The 15,942-nt window shown below is 44.1% G+C and overlaps 1 protein-coding gene across 1 annotated transcript in view; it reads left to right on the forward strand.

The window, feature by feature from the left end:
- The window catches only part of LOC142955279 (receptor-type tyrosine-protein phosphatase gamma-like), a 542,528-nt gene that overhangs the window by 412,406 nt on the left and 114,180 nt on the right, over nt 1-15,942 (forward strand). The window contains exon 9 of the mRNA XM_076096741.1: nt 3,346-3,530. Coding sequence (XP_075952856.1) covers nt 3,346-3,530 — 185 coding nt within the window. The remainder of the gene's footprint in view (nt 1-3,345; nt 3,531-15,942) is intronic.

Below are 15,942 nucleotides of genomic sequence, written 5' to 3' on the forward strand. Positions count from 1 at the left end.
CTTTACCTATCTCTCTCTCTCTACCTATCTCTCTATCCCTTTACCTCTCTCTCTACCTATCTCTCTCTCCCTTTACCTCTCTCTCTCTCCCTTTACCTCTCTCTTTACCTCTCTCTCTCTCCCTTTACCCCTCTCCCTTTATCTCTCTCTCTACCTCTCTCTCTACCTATCTCTCTCCCTTTACCTCTCTCTCGCTCTCCCTTTACCTCTCTCTCTACCTATCTCTCTCTCCCTTTACCTCTCTCTCTACCTATCTCTCTCCTTTTACCTCTCTCTCTCTCCCTTTAGCTCTCTATTTACCTATCTCTCTCTCCCTTTACCTCTCTCTCTACCTATCTCTCTCTCCCTTTACCTCTCTCTCTACCTATCTCTCTCCTTTTACCTCTCTCTCTCTCCCTTTAGCTCTCTATTTACCTATCTCTCTCTCCCTTTACCTCTCTCTCTACCTATCTCTCTCTCCCTTTACCTATCTCTCTCTCTTTACCTCTCTCTCTACCTATCTCTCTCCCTTTACCTCTCTCTCTCTACCTATCTCTCTCTCTTTACCTCTCTCTTTACCTCTCTCCTACCTATCTCTCTCCCTTTACCTCTCTCTCTCTACCTATCTCTCTCTCTCTTTACCTCTCTCTTTACCTATCTCTCTCTCTTTACCTCTCTCTCTACCTATCTCTCTCTCTTTACCTCTCTCTCTACCTATCTCTCTCCCTTTACCTCTCTCTTTACCTATCTCTCTCTCTCTGCCTATCTCTCTCTCCCTTCACCTCTCTCTCTACCTATCTCTCTCTCTTTACCTCTCTCTCTACCTATCTCTCTCTCTTTACCTCTCTCTCTCTACCTATCTCTCTCCCTTTACCTCTCTCTTTACCTATCTCTCTCTTTACCTCTCTCTACCTATCTCTCTCTCCCTTTACCTCTCTCTCCCTTTACCTCTCTCTCTACCTATCTCTCTCTCCCTTTACCTCTCTCTTTACCTATCTCTCTCTTTACCTCTCTCTACCTATCTCTCTCTCCCTTTACCTCTCTCTCCCTTTACCTCTCTCTCTACCTATCTCTCACTCCCTTTACCTCTCTCTTTACCTATATCTCTCTCCCTTTACCTATCTCTCTCTCTCTCTTTACCTATCTCTCTCTCCCTTTACCTCTCTCTTTACATATCTCTCTCCCTTTACCTCTCTCTCTCCCTTTACCTCTCTCTCTACCTATCTCTCTCTCCCTTTACCTCTCTCTTTAACTCTCTCTCTCTCCCTTTACCTCTCTCTCTACCTATCTCTCTCCCTTTACCTCTCTCTCTCTCTCTCTCTCTCCCTTTACCTCTCTCTCTACCTATATCTCTCCCTTTACCTCTCTCTCTCCCTTTACCTCTCTCTTTACCTCTCTCTCTCTCCCTTTACCTCTCTCTTTACCTCTCTCTCTCCCTTTACCTCTCTCTCTACCTATCTCTCTCCCTTTACCTCTCTCTCTACCTATATCTCTCTCCCTTTACCTCTCTCTCTCTCTCCCTTTACCTCTCTCTCTCTCTCTCTCTCTCTCTCTCCCTTTACCTCTTTCTCTACCTATCTCTCTCTCTCTACCTATCTCTCTCCCTTTACCTCTCTCTCTACCTATCTCTCTCTCTCTACCTATCTCTCTCTCCCTTTACCTCTCTCTCTACCTATCTCTCTCCCTTTACCTCTCTCTTTACCTATCTCTCTCTCTCTACCTATCTCTCTCTCCCTTTACCTCTCTCTCTACCTATCTCTCTCTCTTTACATATCTCTCTCTCCCTTTACCTCTCTCTCTACCTATCTCAACTCCCTTTACCTCTCTCTTTAACTCTCTCTCTCTCCCTTTACCTCTCTCTCTACCTATCTCTCTCCCTTTACCTCTCTCTTTACCTATCTCTCTCTCTCTACCTATCTCTCTCTCCCTTTACCTCTCTCTCTACCTATCTCTCTCTCTTTACATATCTCTCTCTCCCTTTACCTCTCTCTCTCCCTTTACCTCTCTCTCTACCTATCTCAACTCCCTTTACCTCTCTCTTTAACTCTCTCTCTCTCCCTTTACCTCTCTCTCTACCTATCTCTCTCTCCCTTTACCTCTCTCTCTCTCTCTCTCCCTTTACCTCTCTCTCTCTCTCTCTCTCTCTCTCTCCCTTTGCCTCTCTCTCTACCTATCTCTCTCTCTCTCTCTTTACCTATCTCTCTCTCCCTTTACCTATCTCTCTCTTTACCTCTCCCTTTACCTCTCTCTCTACCTATCTCTCTCTCTCTTTACCTCTCTCTTTACCTCTATCTCTCCCTTTACCTCTCTCTTTACCTCTATCTCTCCCTTTACCTCTCTCTCTACCTATCTCTCTCTCTTTACCTATCTCTCCCTTTACGTCTCTCTCTACCTATCTCTCTCTGTACCTCTCTCTTTACCTCTATCTCTCTTTACCTCTCCCTTTACCTCTCTCTCTACCTATCTCTCTCTCCCTTTACCTATCTCTCTCTCTTTACCTCTCTCTCTACCTATCTCTCTCTCTCTTTACCTCTCTCTTTACCTATTGCTCTCTCTCTCTTGACCTCTCTCTCTCCCTTTACCTCTCTCTCTCTCCCTTTACCTCTCTCTCTTTCTCTCTTTACCTATCTCTCTCTCCCTTTACCTATCTCTCTCCCTTTACCTCTCTCTCTCTCCCTTTACCTCTCTATCTTTACCTATCTCTCTCTCTCTTTACCTCTTTCTCTCTCTCCCTTTCTCTCTCTCCCTTTCTACCTCTCTCTTTCTCTCTCCCTTTCTCTCTTTCTCCCTCTCTCCCTCTCTCTCTGCCTAAGTGTATGTGTAAAATAAGCTGAGCTGATGTATTCTGTCATTAAATTATCTCTCTTTTTCTCTTTTCTGTTCATTGCCTCCTCCACTCTCCCTTTCCTTCCTTTCTTCCATATCCCCCTCCTTCTTTCTTTTCTTCCTTTCCTGTCCATCCTTTCATTCATGCTATTCTCATCTCTCTTTTCTTCATCTGCCTTCACGTCTCACCTTCCCTTACTTTGTCGGTTTCTTTAAATCCTCCCTTCTATCATTTTCCTCCTCCATCCTTCCCATTCACATTTCCTCCTTGATACATTCCTTCCTCTTGTCTTCCACCAATTATTCTCCCCATCCTTTGTCTTCTTCTTTTTCTGCCTCCACCCTTTCCGTTCATGTTCATTATCCCTTGTTTCCTCTTCTACCTCCCTCATCTCTTCATCGAACCCAAATGTTCCTCTATCCTTACATTTTACATTTTAACCTTCCTATATTTATTCGCTTCTATCGTTTTCGCTTTCTCCCTTTCTATCCTTTGTCTGTGCATTACCCCCTCCTCGTCCTCCTCCGTCCTTCTCCCAGCATGCAGCAGCGCTCCCATCAACATGAAGGTGCAGCATGTCAACAGCAGTGCTCTGGTGGTGCGCTGGGCTCGTCCGGAGGTCACCTACCACCCGCCCATCCTTCACTTCCTGGTGTCCTACAGCTGGACGACCCACGACGACAGCTACGAGGAGACGCACCTCACCGACGCCAAACACAAACTGGTGAGACTGGGAGGGACTGGAGCTTGTAGTGGGAGGATTAGCCTGATGTAATGGATACTGATACTAAATCTAAAGAAGTGCTGAATCAAACAATGACATCACATATAACATAGAGTGGGTCTCAATGTCAGGGATGAAACGGGTTGGATGTGGCTCTGAGGTGAGACTGCTGCTCACGTTGCTGGTCTGCACTGATAACAAATAGAATCTGTGTAACGGTGCATTATTTGGACGTATAGCTCTGATGCTGGACGACATCAGCCTGCTGTGTGTGAATATGTCTTGTTTAGTATTTGTAAGTTATCTTGTTGTTGCATGGCAAAGCAGCTAAAAAGTACAAACTTGTTTGAAAAGGCCTGACTCGTGCTGCATTCAGGTGCTGAGAGGCATATATATATATATACATATATATGTATATATATATATGTATATATATATATTTATATCTGTACACATAGTAAAATATACAGTATACAGTATCTGACTTTGATGCAGACTGCTGTGGATAAATAAATCATTGAGCAAACATGAACAGTGTGCAAATGAGACACATTAAAATGCTGCTGTTATAGTTCATTATGATACATTGTTATAGTAGATGATCAGTAGCTCAACCTGTCTCCTGCAAAGTCTTCATTTACAACACATTTGTGTCATTGATGAGAGATTCACTGCTGACAACTAAAGCCTGAATAAGGTTGTAATGGTTATGAAAGGTCAAAGAAACATGGTGGTCTTAACTGTAAACGTAAGATAAACAATGGTGACTTGAAGTAGAAGACTGGATGTGTTGATTTGGTCAATATTAGTCAAAAGCACCATACTTCTCTATCTTTAACCAAGTGCTTTAGTGCCCAAACCCAGACCATCAGGGGAGTCAAAATGAGCGTAATCATAGAAGCTTTAGTTAAAGGGCCAGTGTGTAGGACTTTGGGGGATCTATTGGCAGAAATGGAACATAGTATTCACAACTATCTTTTCATAGTGTATAATCACCTGAAGCTAAGAATCGTTAGCTTAGAATGAGTCCTTCATATCGACATAGGGAGCAGGTCCTCTTCACAGAGTCCGCCGTGCTGCAGCTCCGTGTTTCTCCAGTAGCCCAGAAGAGACAGCTTCCAATGTTTATACGTTACCCAAAGGCCACTGTAGTTCTCCAGCACACTTGTGAGCCACAGAGTGCAAACCGTGGTACCACCAGCTGCCGACTGACTTCTGTTGCTCCTAAAATAGTGTTATTGTGGTGAGGATGGCCTCTGAGGAGGGCGATCGCTGTTTCCACTGTTTTGGAGGAGTGAACGGACGAAGGCAAGGTGAAGATGTTTGGTGATCAAAGCGTGGTGTTCTGGAGAAGAGTTGTGTGCCAGTTGCAATCAGCAGCCTAAACCTGGGACAAAGGATGTGAACCCTGCTGAGCTTTATACATCCAACCATGAGCTCCTCCCTATGACTTTGGCCAGTACGAGAACATTGCACGTCCTAAATTGTGAAAATGATTGGCAGAAATCCAAATCAAGGCAGCAGTTAAATTCCCTCCAAATTATATTTAGCAAATTAAATCAGAAGGATAAAAACATATTATGTAGGAGATGGGGCTGCAATCACAATAGGAGTGTCACTTACCAAAGAATCTGATAAACAATCCAATAACCCAGATTCATAAAACTTTATCTTTGGTATGAAACAGTTCAACCCAATAACTGTCTGCTTATATCAATGAATATGGTAGATATTAACATGCACATCAAGCATCAACGGAACTGCTTGAATAAACAACAACTTTGCATTTAAAATCATGACAGTGTTCTATACTACATGTATAACATCCCCACCATGGAGCCCATTTCCTTAATATCAAATATGTGTGCATATATAATGAGCTCAATGCTTTAAATCGTCTTTGAGTGAGCTTTTTACACACACACACACACAGTCTTTGTCTGATGTACTTTCTTGGCCTGGTTTGTGTGAGAAGAAATAAAAGGAAGCATCTCTGTTCAGACTTTTCTGACTCTCAGCTGTCGATAGCCATGTTTGTACAGCGGTATATTCCACAGAGATACAGCAGAACAATGAATTCTTTCAGTTCCTCTTCACACACCGCTCACATTTCATGTCCACGGCCCCGTGTGCCTCATCACGCCACTGGGTTTCAGGCTTGGTGAGGGATTCAATGTGTGAAGTTAGTTTCAGTGGAGTTCATTTCAACTTCCAGCCATGTTGCTCCACTGCCTCTGTGACACTGCAATCTAGCAGCAGTGTTAACTGCTGAATAATGAATCGACAGAGTGCTGCAGGAATGAGTCCTAAGACCTGGAAACCAGTTAGCATTGTTGCATTCCCCGTGTCCTTATCTCCAAGTCAGTGGATTCTTTTGAATGAGCTTTTAGTTAGATGCCTGAGATAAGGTCTGTGGTTAACACAAGCTGAGGAGATGACGATATGAAAGTCATTAACAAAGCAGTCTGACCCATAAGATCTCCTCTGTTCTTATGAGGCCATTCAAATTAAAAAGAGTAATTGGTTTCAATAATAATCACCAAATCTCAGTATTATTTATACATTTGTTTTCCTCTCTTCTTTGAAAATATTCCATTACGGAAACTCATAAAATGCTTCAACAGCAACATCCACAGGGCGGGCAAGAAAGTATTGGTGGGGGGCAGAGGAGGACGGGCTTCTGCTGTCCTCCCTCGGGGCGGGACCTAGAATAGTGCTCCAATGGAGGATGTCCTAGTTACCAATCAACAAGCAGAATGCAATGTTGACATCACTTTGGTCCAATGATGATTTCCAAATGTCATCTTCAGTTCTCTACCACTGTATGTCTGTGACAAACTGGCAGTAAAGCAATAGCATATTAGAAAAGAATTGTGAACTACTTTAACGCATTGCTATTAACAAATCCACTGCATTTAGGCCCTTACAACAGAGTCCAATGTTCCCTTTTTTATCTTTACGTTTCCCTTTTTTAATCGAGCAGTTGCTAGCTAACAGTTAGCTTGTTGTAGCAGCCCTGAAGGACTGGCGCAGCAGTCCGTCGACCATATTGGGATCCAGTCTTGGGTGAGGCCTCCGTACGCTTGGATCCCGATATGGTCGACAGACTGCTGTACAGGCAGGGAGACCTTTTAAGTGGAACTGCATGGATTCTGAAGTTTGAAGCTAATGTGAGGCTTCCGCTGTCTTTCTGTCCATTCCGTCTTTCTGTTTCTTTCTGATCCATGGAGCGATACATCCTTGTAGTCTCAAGGTTTGTTGCTGCGACAAACCACTGGAAATCTACCTGCTCGGACTACCAAGACAAAGATAACAACTCAATTTGGCTAACGCTGTAATTAGATTTTTATCTTGGAATGAATCTGGAATACATATCTTTGTTCCCTCATGTCTTACAGTGCAGTCTCTCTACGCAGTAACAAGTGTCTCAGTGTGCAAATGGCATGTGTGTGTTGTATTAAGTAACGTACCCTTTGAAACTCAACCTTCTCTGTATGTAGACATATTGCATTAAGGAGAAGAGAAAGGGCTGAGTTGCATAAACATCTGCAAACGCGAATCAGACATATGTTCAGTAAAGATCCTGCAGTGATATGATTACGCAGCGGGGGGATTTGAAGCAGAGACCTGTCTCTAATATAGCCTGTCTCAGTGATTTTGTATTAATGATGATTTTTGGGGGCTTTAGGGATTTTTGGGCTTAGAAGTAAAAAGTGCTTAATGGTGCCTCCTAATCTAGGGGTGCTTTGATACAAAAGTACAGGTCATGAAAAACCTAAATGGGTCACATCATAGTCCAGATTCCAGATCAGCTATCAGCAGATCAGCTGATCATACACCAGTAATCAGGTGATTGCCTTGAGCAACAACTACACACCCACTCGCATAACAAAGTGCTGCATATTTTACAACTTGCTGCTGTATACTACTTCCTCTCTGTTCCATTTGTTTTCTTTCCTTTCATCTGTCCTTTACTTCCTTTCCTTCCTTCTCCCCTACTTTCCCTTCTTCCTCCGTCATCCCCTCCCTGCTGATACATCGCTAGCTGCACCGCCCGGCCTTCAGCCATATGCTATTTGATCAACTTGATTAATGGACTATGATTTAACCTCATCACTGTGATACAACACACATTTGAACATATTTGAATGATCTAGTGCATTCCCATGTGTACAAACATCACTGTCCAGATTCATTTCTGATTAGACTTTGAACAGAGCCACAGTCTGAATTATTGTAAATAATGACACGAAGATTTCAGACCAACAGAGAGCCAAATGCAGTTGCACTGGGAGGAAGCATTTGTGTGTGTTATTTCAGAAATCGAGTGGATTTTACATCATCAAAATATGACTGCGAGGTCCTTGCAAAACCTAATAACTTGCTTTGGAACCAAACTGTTGAGACACGTACAAAATCAGCACTGATTGCATCATTAAAAATATGTTTTTTGTTTAACAACGAAACACACACACAGCTTTGGCAAAATAATAGTTATTATAAGAAAATATGTCAGCAGAGGTTTTAATGAAATAATTATTAATGTCTCTGGGGTCAAAAACGTTTGATCACAAACACACACACACACACACACACACACAAACCAAAAAACATCCTCCATCAATTCCATTACAAATGGTCTCATCAGGAGCCAAAATGAGCTATGAGAGAAGGCTGTGGAGCAGACAGGAGGTTTCGTTCCCTTACATTGTGGTCTGCCGATCGGCTGGCAGAATACTAATGCTAAGCTGGAGGGAATGCGGGGCTTCTAGCCTGTGCAAAAAGCATGACCTTGGGCCACCGGCTCTGTGGGAAAACAGGAACGGCTGCAAAAAAAGGGATGAGAGTGCCCCCTGGCTGTGGAAGCATCATCGGCTCCCACAACTGGGATTCTGCCATGATGAGAGATGGATGGAGAGAGGTGGGAAGTAGTTTGTCCTCCCATCATTAAGTCAAGAGACTACCCCGCCCTGTGAAATCTACCTCCCTCTCCCTCACCCTTCCTACTCTTCCTCCCCCCAACACCCCTTTCCCACCCACTATTTGTCTTCCCTCTTTCTGTCAGCCATTTGATTCGGCTTGTGTTCCTCGTATTCTCCATTGACGCCTCTATCTAGGTCACAACAGGGACTTACATGGCTTTAGGACCCTCAAATCCCACACACATCCCCCATGTCACAATCAATTGAGAATCCCCATTTAATGAAACACTGCACTGAGCTTGTGTTATGGCCCATACCACCTAGCTCTACCCTCTTTGCTGTAGAGCCAAAGAGGGTCCGTAGAAAAGGGAAGAGGCTCATCTCTAACATAACCTTAAGAGGCTAAGTGAGTGTATCTTGTGTGTTAACACATGCAGAATTAGATAATAAGATGGGTGCAGCATCTCAAAATCTCTCAGGTGACTCCTGGCTTGTCTGCTTGTATCACTCTGGACACCAACAGATACAATTTATATTAACGTTATCTTTTGTCGACAACACAGAACAACTTGACCAATATTTGTCTATCTGCACCTGATGCTGAAAAGTTGGGAATATTTTGACTTTTTTGTGCATCTAAAACTGCTAGAAAGACGCGAAGCGAGGACAAAAGAGGAGCACTCGGCAGGCCGGTGGAAGACGATAGTTCTGCTGCTGATGCGTTTCCAGCGATGGATCTTGGCCCCAAAATGCAACAGTCCTGCAATAATTCCTCCTTCATAAAGATTATAATGTATAGTTTGTGATGCTGCTGGGTTATAATGATTGGTGTTTATAATATTGAGCCTTTGTTCATGTAATATGGTGGACAGAATATCAAAATGCAATGAAACTCAACAAGCACCACAAACTGCAGCCATCAAAATGAAATCATAAGCCTTGAAATGAAATCTACACCTCTCAAACAAAACAACACTATAACATAAAGGCCACATTTATTGTAGGGCTCTTTTATTAGACTGCTTTCATTTTAGCTAGGTGTACCTAATAAATTGGCAGCTGTGCATTTTTTAATTTTATATTTAGCAACAAGAGTCTACAGCACAATGTTAGCATGCTGACATCATGATGTCATGACTAGCACTAAACACAGCTAAATAAAGTACAGATGATGGGAATGTCCTCAGTTTTGCAATTTGGCCATAAACAAAAGTATCAAACAAATAGATAGTTGGACCTGATGATTGGTGATTACTCCTGAGAGGACTGGTGTGTAAAGGCCTTTAGTTGGAGAAAAGAGACTTTGTGTTGCTCCAATTGTCCTGTTCAGCTCTACAACACATTCCTTGCATTTGTAGAGAGAAATTCAGCAGCAGCAGCATCATAAAACTCAGTTGGGTTGAGTCTGACCCAATCAATCTAAACAGGTGTAAGTTTAAAGTTAATAGTGGATCACATTTTGGATTGGAGTTTAAAGTTTTGGTGCAAGATAATTCAATTTAATCCAGGTTAAAAGTATAAACTAAACTGACTTTTAAAGAGAGGTTTAAATCTCAATTTTATTTTAAGTTACTTATCGAATTTGCTGCAACGTGATTTAAAATTAAACCGTGATGTCTTGTTGGGGCAACCCAGCCTTAGAATTTCACATTCATTCCTCTTTGGTGTTTAACGTTGGCTCATTCTAAACGTATAGAATGCTGTCTGTGGTCTGACTGCAGAGGTAATAATGCTGTTGTATGATACCTGTTTGTTTAAATACAAAGCAAAGTATTGTATTAGTGTTAAATAGAGTGACAGTGCCTATCAGTTGTGTAAAAGAGAGTGATGTGATTCCAGACTCGTCAGACATTCTGTTTACCAGCTGCTGTTGATGCCCCTGTACATCGAAGCCCTGCGATGCTTTCATGAAACCCTGTGATTTACTCAATCTTTGCCACCCATCTGTGTGAGAGCAGGAGTCAGCTGGAAGTGTTGGTGTAAACAGCAACAGCTCTGCACATCCGTTCTGTCCAGTCCCATGCTGCAGTTGTGGTGATGATATCTAGTTCCCTCTGAAAACAGGATGGAGATTAAAGGAGTTGTTTGGCAATCCACAGATCATTTGTGAAAACTTATAATTAGCACAGTTCCACTCTCAAAATGGAAATGTGTGCTTATGTTTATTGAATGTGCTACGTGTATCATTTAATCACTGGTATATCATCAACACAACAGTGTCCTTGTCAGTGTAAATTCTGTAACCAAGTGGCTCTGCCACTGAGAACAGTGTCAGCCTTAAGCTGCCTGGTCACTGTGTTTTATATGAACTATAGCCTGATGCCATGCTAAGATAAACACATCACAACGGGTTGACCAGAATAGGAGACCGTTCCATTCCTGACGCCAAGACATGTTACACGTAACATTCAATGTCAAACTCCTTTAGACTTCTGGGGGAATTAGATTGTCTCATTTGGGAGAAGGCTCAGTTTGCTGCTGTTCTTTCATTCTCCGAGTTATTAGACTTGTTTTATTGAGGAACAGCCGCTAACAAAGCCCTGCTAATTTGGTGATGAACACATTTAATTTCCTGATTCACAATACAAGTCCCCTCTTATTTTGAAGCATCAAAATCAGGAAATGTGTTTGCATCAGCAATAACTTAACAGGACTCAGACAGCGGCATGTGGTCTAGCAGATCCCATCCCAATGCGAGCAAGATGCGATCTCGGGGCGTTCAGACTTGACAGTTAATGCGTCCTGGCATGATCGGATGGGATGGGATGACAGAAGTCATTGAAATGACAGGTGTAACCACGGCCACTGTGTCGTGGCATAGATGATGGACAGGGAGCTGTTTTACAGCACACAGTTTTTGGTAGATTGCACAACGTTTCAAGTGGGTACTATTTCAATCAGGAGAGACTTGTTTTATAATTTAACAATGATTTATTATACATGCATCAAATATGAAAAGTGCAAAGTCTTTGGCTATTGGACTCCATCCTGAAGTACTATCACAGAGGGTAGGGATACTGAGGTCCAATAGGCCTGACCCCCCCTGGAGTCCAGACACTGGTGGTGGTGGTGAAAGGAGTTGCTGCAATCTGATGATGAATCAGGAGCCTGACTGTGATGCTGACTGGAGGTGACTGGGATGGAGGAGGGTCGCATCTGCTTAACACTGAAATGACAACTGACAGCAGCAGAGAGGAGAACACTTTTTAAAGTTTGACAGCAACGATATGATTGGCTTAAGGAAACTGTGCAGAATGTGGTTGGTTACTTAAAAGTGCACGCCCCCAATCAGCTGCTAGAGTAATCACAAGGAGGAGAGACAGAGATTATGAATGAGTGTCTTCCTGACTGAACTTGCGCTTGAGCTTCATGAGAAGTGTTTTGGCATATTACAAACATTTAAGGTGGCTTAGGTTTTTGTTTGAAATGGAAGTCCAATAGTGACTCTCATCTTAGCTCTGTTATGTTCTCGAGCAAATTTTGTGAAAAAAGATCTGGCCCTGTAGCTGTTAAACTCATCACTGTGTTCACCAACTAGTCTCTACTGTGCCTGTGTGCTGTAACTGGTACAGTGGTTTATCAGAGCTGCTGATAGAAACAGCTGCCTGCTGAGGGGAAGTAAACAGAAAGGAATATGTAACATTATTAAAAATGTTTCCTTCATTTGTTGAAAATTAAAGAGATTGCCACTACAATAGAAGCTACAAATAGTTGTATTTGTTTAGCCTAACGTTTTTGTGTGTAATGATTTGTCAATTGTTAAAAAATGCTATTTATTATCCCATTGAGAAATGAAATGTTTATGTGATGGTGGAGCTGACATACTGTGTGTAGTGATAGTTACGTGTCTCCCACTGACTGACTAAACTGATTTGACCTTTTAAAAACATAAAACAGAGACGAGTATGATAGTTTGCAGTGGCCTGCTGTTTCTTTTGACTTTTGAGTGATTCTGATTATCGGCAGTGATAAAACAGCTTATGAAATATGTGGCTGATGAATTTGTCAGACTAGATTAAAAAAACATCCCTTTAGTAATATAATGAAATCGTCAAAAGAAAATGAAGCAGTATAGGAATAATGTGTGACAGTCAAATATAGCATTAACACAAGGCTCTAATGGAATTCATCTCTTACTGGTTTAGTCTTATGTGATAGAGATGATAGACTGCAACATACATGATAACTTTATCATTGTGCTGGACATTCCTTCTATTAACTGGTCTAGAAAGCTTGACAGCAGGGTTTTTCAAAATGTGGTGAGCTGATGGGCTTGAGGACAGGCTGTGGACCCCAATGCTAGTCCAGACGAGATCCTGTTTGATAGTGCTGTAACTGTAATGGATAGGAGGGGGAGTCTTGTGGTGTTAATACGATGATGAGCATGCATAGAGATGATCGCTCTTGACCGTCAGTGGTAGTAGCAGTAGAGCAGTCGTCTTTCAATCACAGGATCGGTGGTTCGATCCCCGGCTCCCCTAGTTCATGCCGATGTGTCCTTGGGCAAGGACCCCCAAGTTGCTCCCGTAACTGTGCCTACGGTGTATGAATGTGTCTGAATGTTAGAAAGTCCTGATGACACCCATTCATGCACTGTCATCAGTGCATGAATGGGTGTGAATGATGACATGTAGTGTAAAGAATCTTAGCTAAAAGCTGAATATGCTCTTGATTTACAGAATATATTATATTTATTATAACGGGGAATGTGACGTCTTTGGCGAATAAGACGGACGAGCTCGGTGCGCTGGTCAGGACTCGTCATGTGTTTCACGGAGACATGGCTGCACGCGGATTTTCTGGATCACAGTGCGTCGGTGCCAGGCTTCAGGACTGTGCGGGCGGACAGAGACGTTGTACAGAGCGGTAAGAAGAGAGGTGGTGGGATTGCAGTGTATGTGAACGAGAGGTGGTGCAATCCTGACCATGTGTGTGTAAAGGAACGCTTCTCTAGCCCGGACATTAGCTGTTAGCCGTGGGGATGCGTCCTTATTGTTTGCCATGGGAGTTCACGTCCGCCATTGTTGTGGCTGTGTACGTCCCCCCATCAGCTGACGCTGAGACAGCAGTGGACACCATCCACTCCACTGTATCTGGACTGCTGAGTCAACATCCTGGTGCGTTTTTGGCTATTACTGGAGACTTTAACCACACCACTCTGGATAAAGCCCTGCCAACTTTCCACCAGTATGTTGACTGCCCCACAAAGAACAATAAAACTCTGGACCTTCTGTATGCTAATGCTAAGGATGCATACAGTGCCACTGCCCCCCCTTGGCAGGTCTGATCACAACCTGATCCTGTTGACACCCAAGTATGTTCCTCTGGTGCAGAGGCAGCCTGTGACCACCAGGACTGTGAGGAGGTGGTCTCAGGAGGCTAAAGACGCCCTGCAGGACTGCTTTGAGTCTACGGACTGGGATGTGCTGTGTGGACCACATGGGGAGGACATCAACAGCATGACGGACTGTATCACAGAATACATCAAATTCTGTGAACAAACTACTATTCCATCCCGGACTGTACACTGCTACCCCAACAGTAAACCATGGATCACCAGTGACCTGAAAGTTATTCTCAATAAGAAGAAAGCAGCTTTCAGGTCTGGGGACAGGGAGGAGCTCAGGAGAGTCCAGCGCAACCTGAAGGTGAAGCTCAGGGAGTGCAAGGACACCTACCGGAGGAAGCTGGAGGCCAAACTCCAGCAGAACAATATGAGGGAGGTGTGGACAGGGATGAAGCAGATTACCGGCTTCAAGGTTGGAGGGAAACAACCAGGGGGCTCCCTGGAGAGGGCCAACGAGCTAAACTGTTTCTTCAATAGGTTTAGCTCACAGCCCTCATCTGTCTCCTCCACACACCACATCTACCAAACACCTCCCCCTCTGTCCCCCCTGGTGAGCTGCATGGACTCAGAGCCCTCAACATCAAAGGGCTCTTCCACCCCACCTCTCTGTAACGACTGGCCAGGTGAGAAGACAGCTGGAGAGACTCCACCTAGGCAAAGCTGAAGGACCCGATGGCATCAGCTCCAGGGTCCTGAAAACCTGCGCCATCCAGCTGTCTGATGTCCTGCAACACCTATACAACCTGAGCCTGAAGCAGGAGGAAGTCCCGGTGCTGTGGAAGACGTCGTGCCTGGTCCCTGTACCTAAGAAGACGACTCCATCTGGCCTCAACAACTACCGACCAGTTGCCCTCAAATCTCATGTGATGAAGGTGCTGGAGAGGCTGGTCTTGGTCCACCTCCGACCGCAGGTGAAATCATCACTGGACCCTCTGCAATTTGCATACCAGCCTCGTGTTGGAGTGGACGACGCCATCATCTACCTGCTGCAACGAGCTCAGTCGCACCTGGATGGAACCGGTGGCTCTGTGAGAATCACTTTCTTTGATTTCTCCAGTGCATTTAACACCATCCAACCAGTGCTGCTGAGTGAGAAGCTGCGGGTGGTTGGGGTTAACGCGTCCACCGTCTCCTGGATCACTGACTACATCACGGGCAGACCACAGTTTGTCCGACTGGACCGTGTGCTGTGTGATACGGTGGTCAGTGATACTGGAGCCCCACAGGGAACTGTTCTGTCTCTCTTCCTGTTCACCTTGTACACCACTGACTTCCAGTACAACTCAGGGTCATGCCATCTGCAGAAGTTCTCTGACGACTGCAGTGGTCGGGTGTATGAGGGACGGATGGGAGGAGGAGTACAGGGCAGTAGTGGATGACTTTGTAGAGTGGGCCGGTAGAAATCACCTGCTTCTGAACGTGGCCAAGACCAGAGAGATGGTGGTCGACTTCAGGAGGAAGACGACGGCTCCACAACCGCTGAGAGTTCAGGGAGAGGATGTGGACATGGTGGAGGAGTACAAGTATCTGGGGGTCTCAATCGACAGCAGACTGAACTGGAAGACCAACATCAACGCTGTGTACAAGAAGGGGATGAGTCGACTCTTTTTCTTGAGGAAACTTCGATCCTTCAACGTGTGCAGCAAGATGTTGGAGATGTTCTACCGGTCTGTTGTGGCCAGTGCACTGTACTTCGCCGTAGTCTGCTGGGGGAGCAGCATTGGAGCCGGAGACACCAACAGACTTAATAAACTGGTTAAGAAGGCCGGCTCCATCATTGGCTGCAAACTAGACTATCTGGAAGAGGTGGTGGAGAGGAGGACACTGAAGAAACTATTATCCATATTGGATAACCCGGACCACCCTCTCCACCACCTACTGCAGGGACAGAGGAGCACTTTCTCCAACAGACTGATCCAGCTCCGCTGTCACAAGGAAGGATACAGGAGAACATTCCTGCCTTCTGCTATTAGACTTTATAACAAATCACCTCTGGCCAGGTGATTGTTGTTGTTTGCTGTTGGTGATCCTTGCACTACTGTTTAGTTTAGCTAGTTAGTTAATTTAATACCATTCTATTTTATTGTATACTGTGCATTTTTATATTTTCTTTGAATTTATTATATTATTTTATTGTATTGTA

Source organism: Anarhichas minor, unplaced genomic scaffold, assembly GCF_050575085.1.
Source record: "Anarhichas minor isolate MPS153535 unplaced genomic scaffold, ASM5057508v1 ptg000023l, whole genome shotgun sequence".
Classification (NCBI taxonomy): Eukaryota; Metazoa; Chordata; class Actinopteri; order Perciformes; family Anarhichadidae; genus Anarhichas; species Anarhichas minor.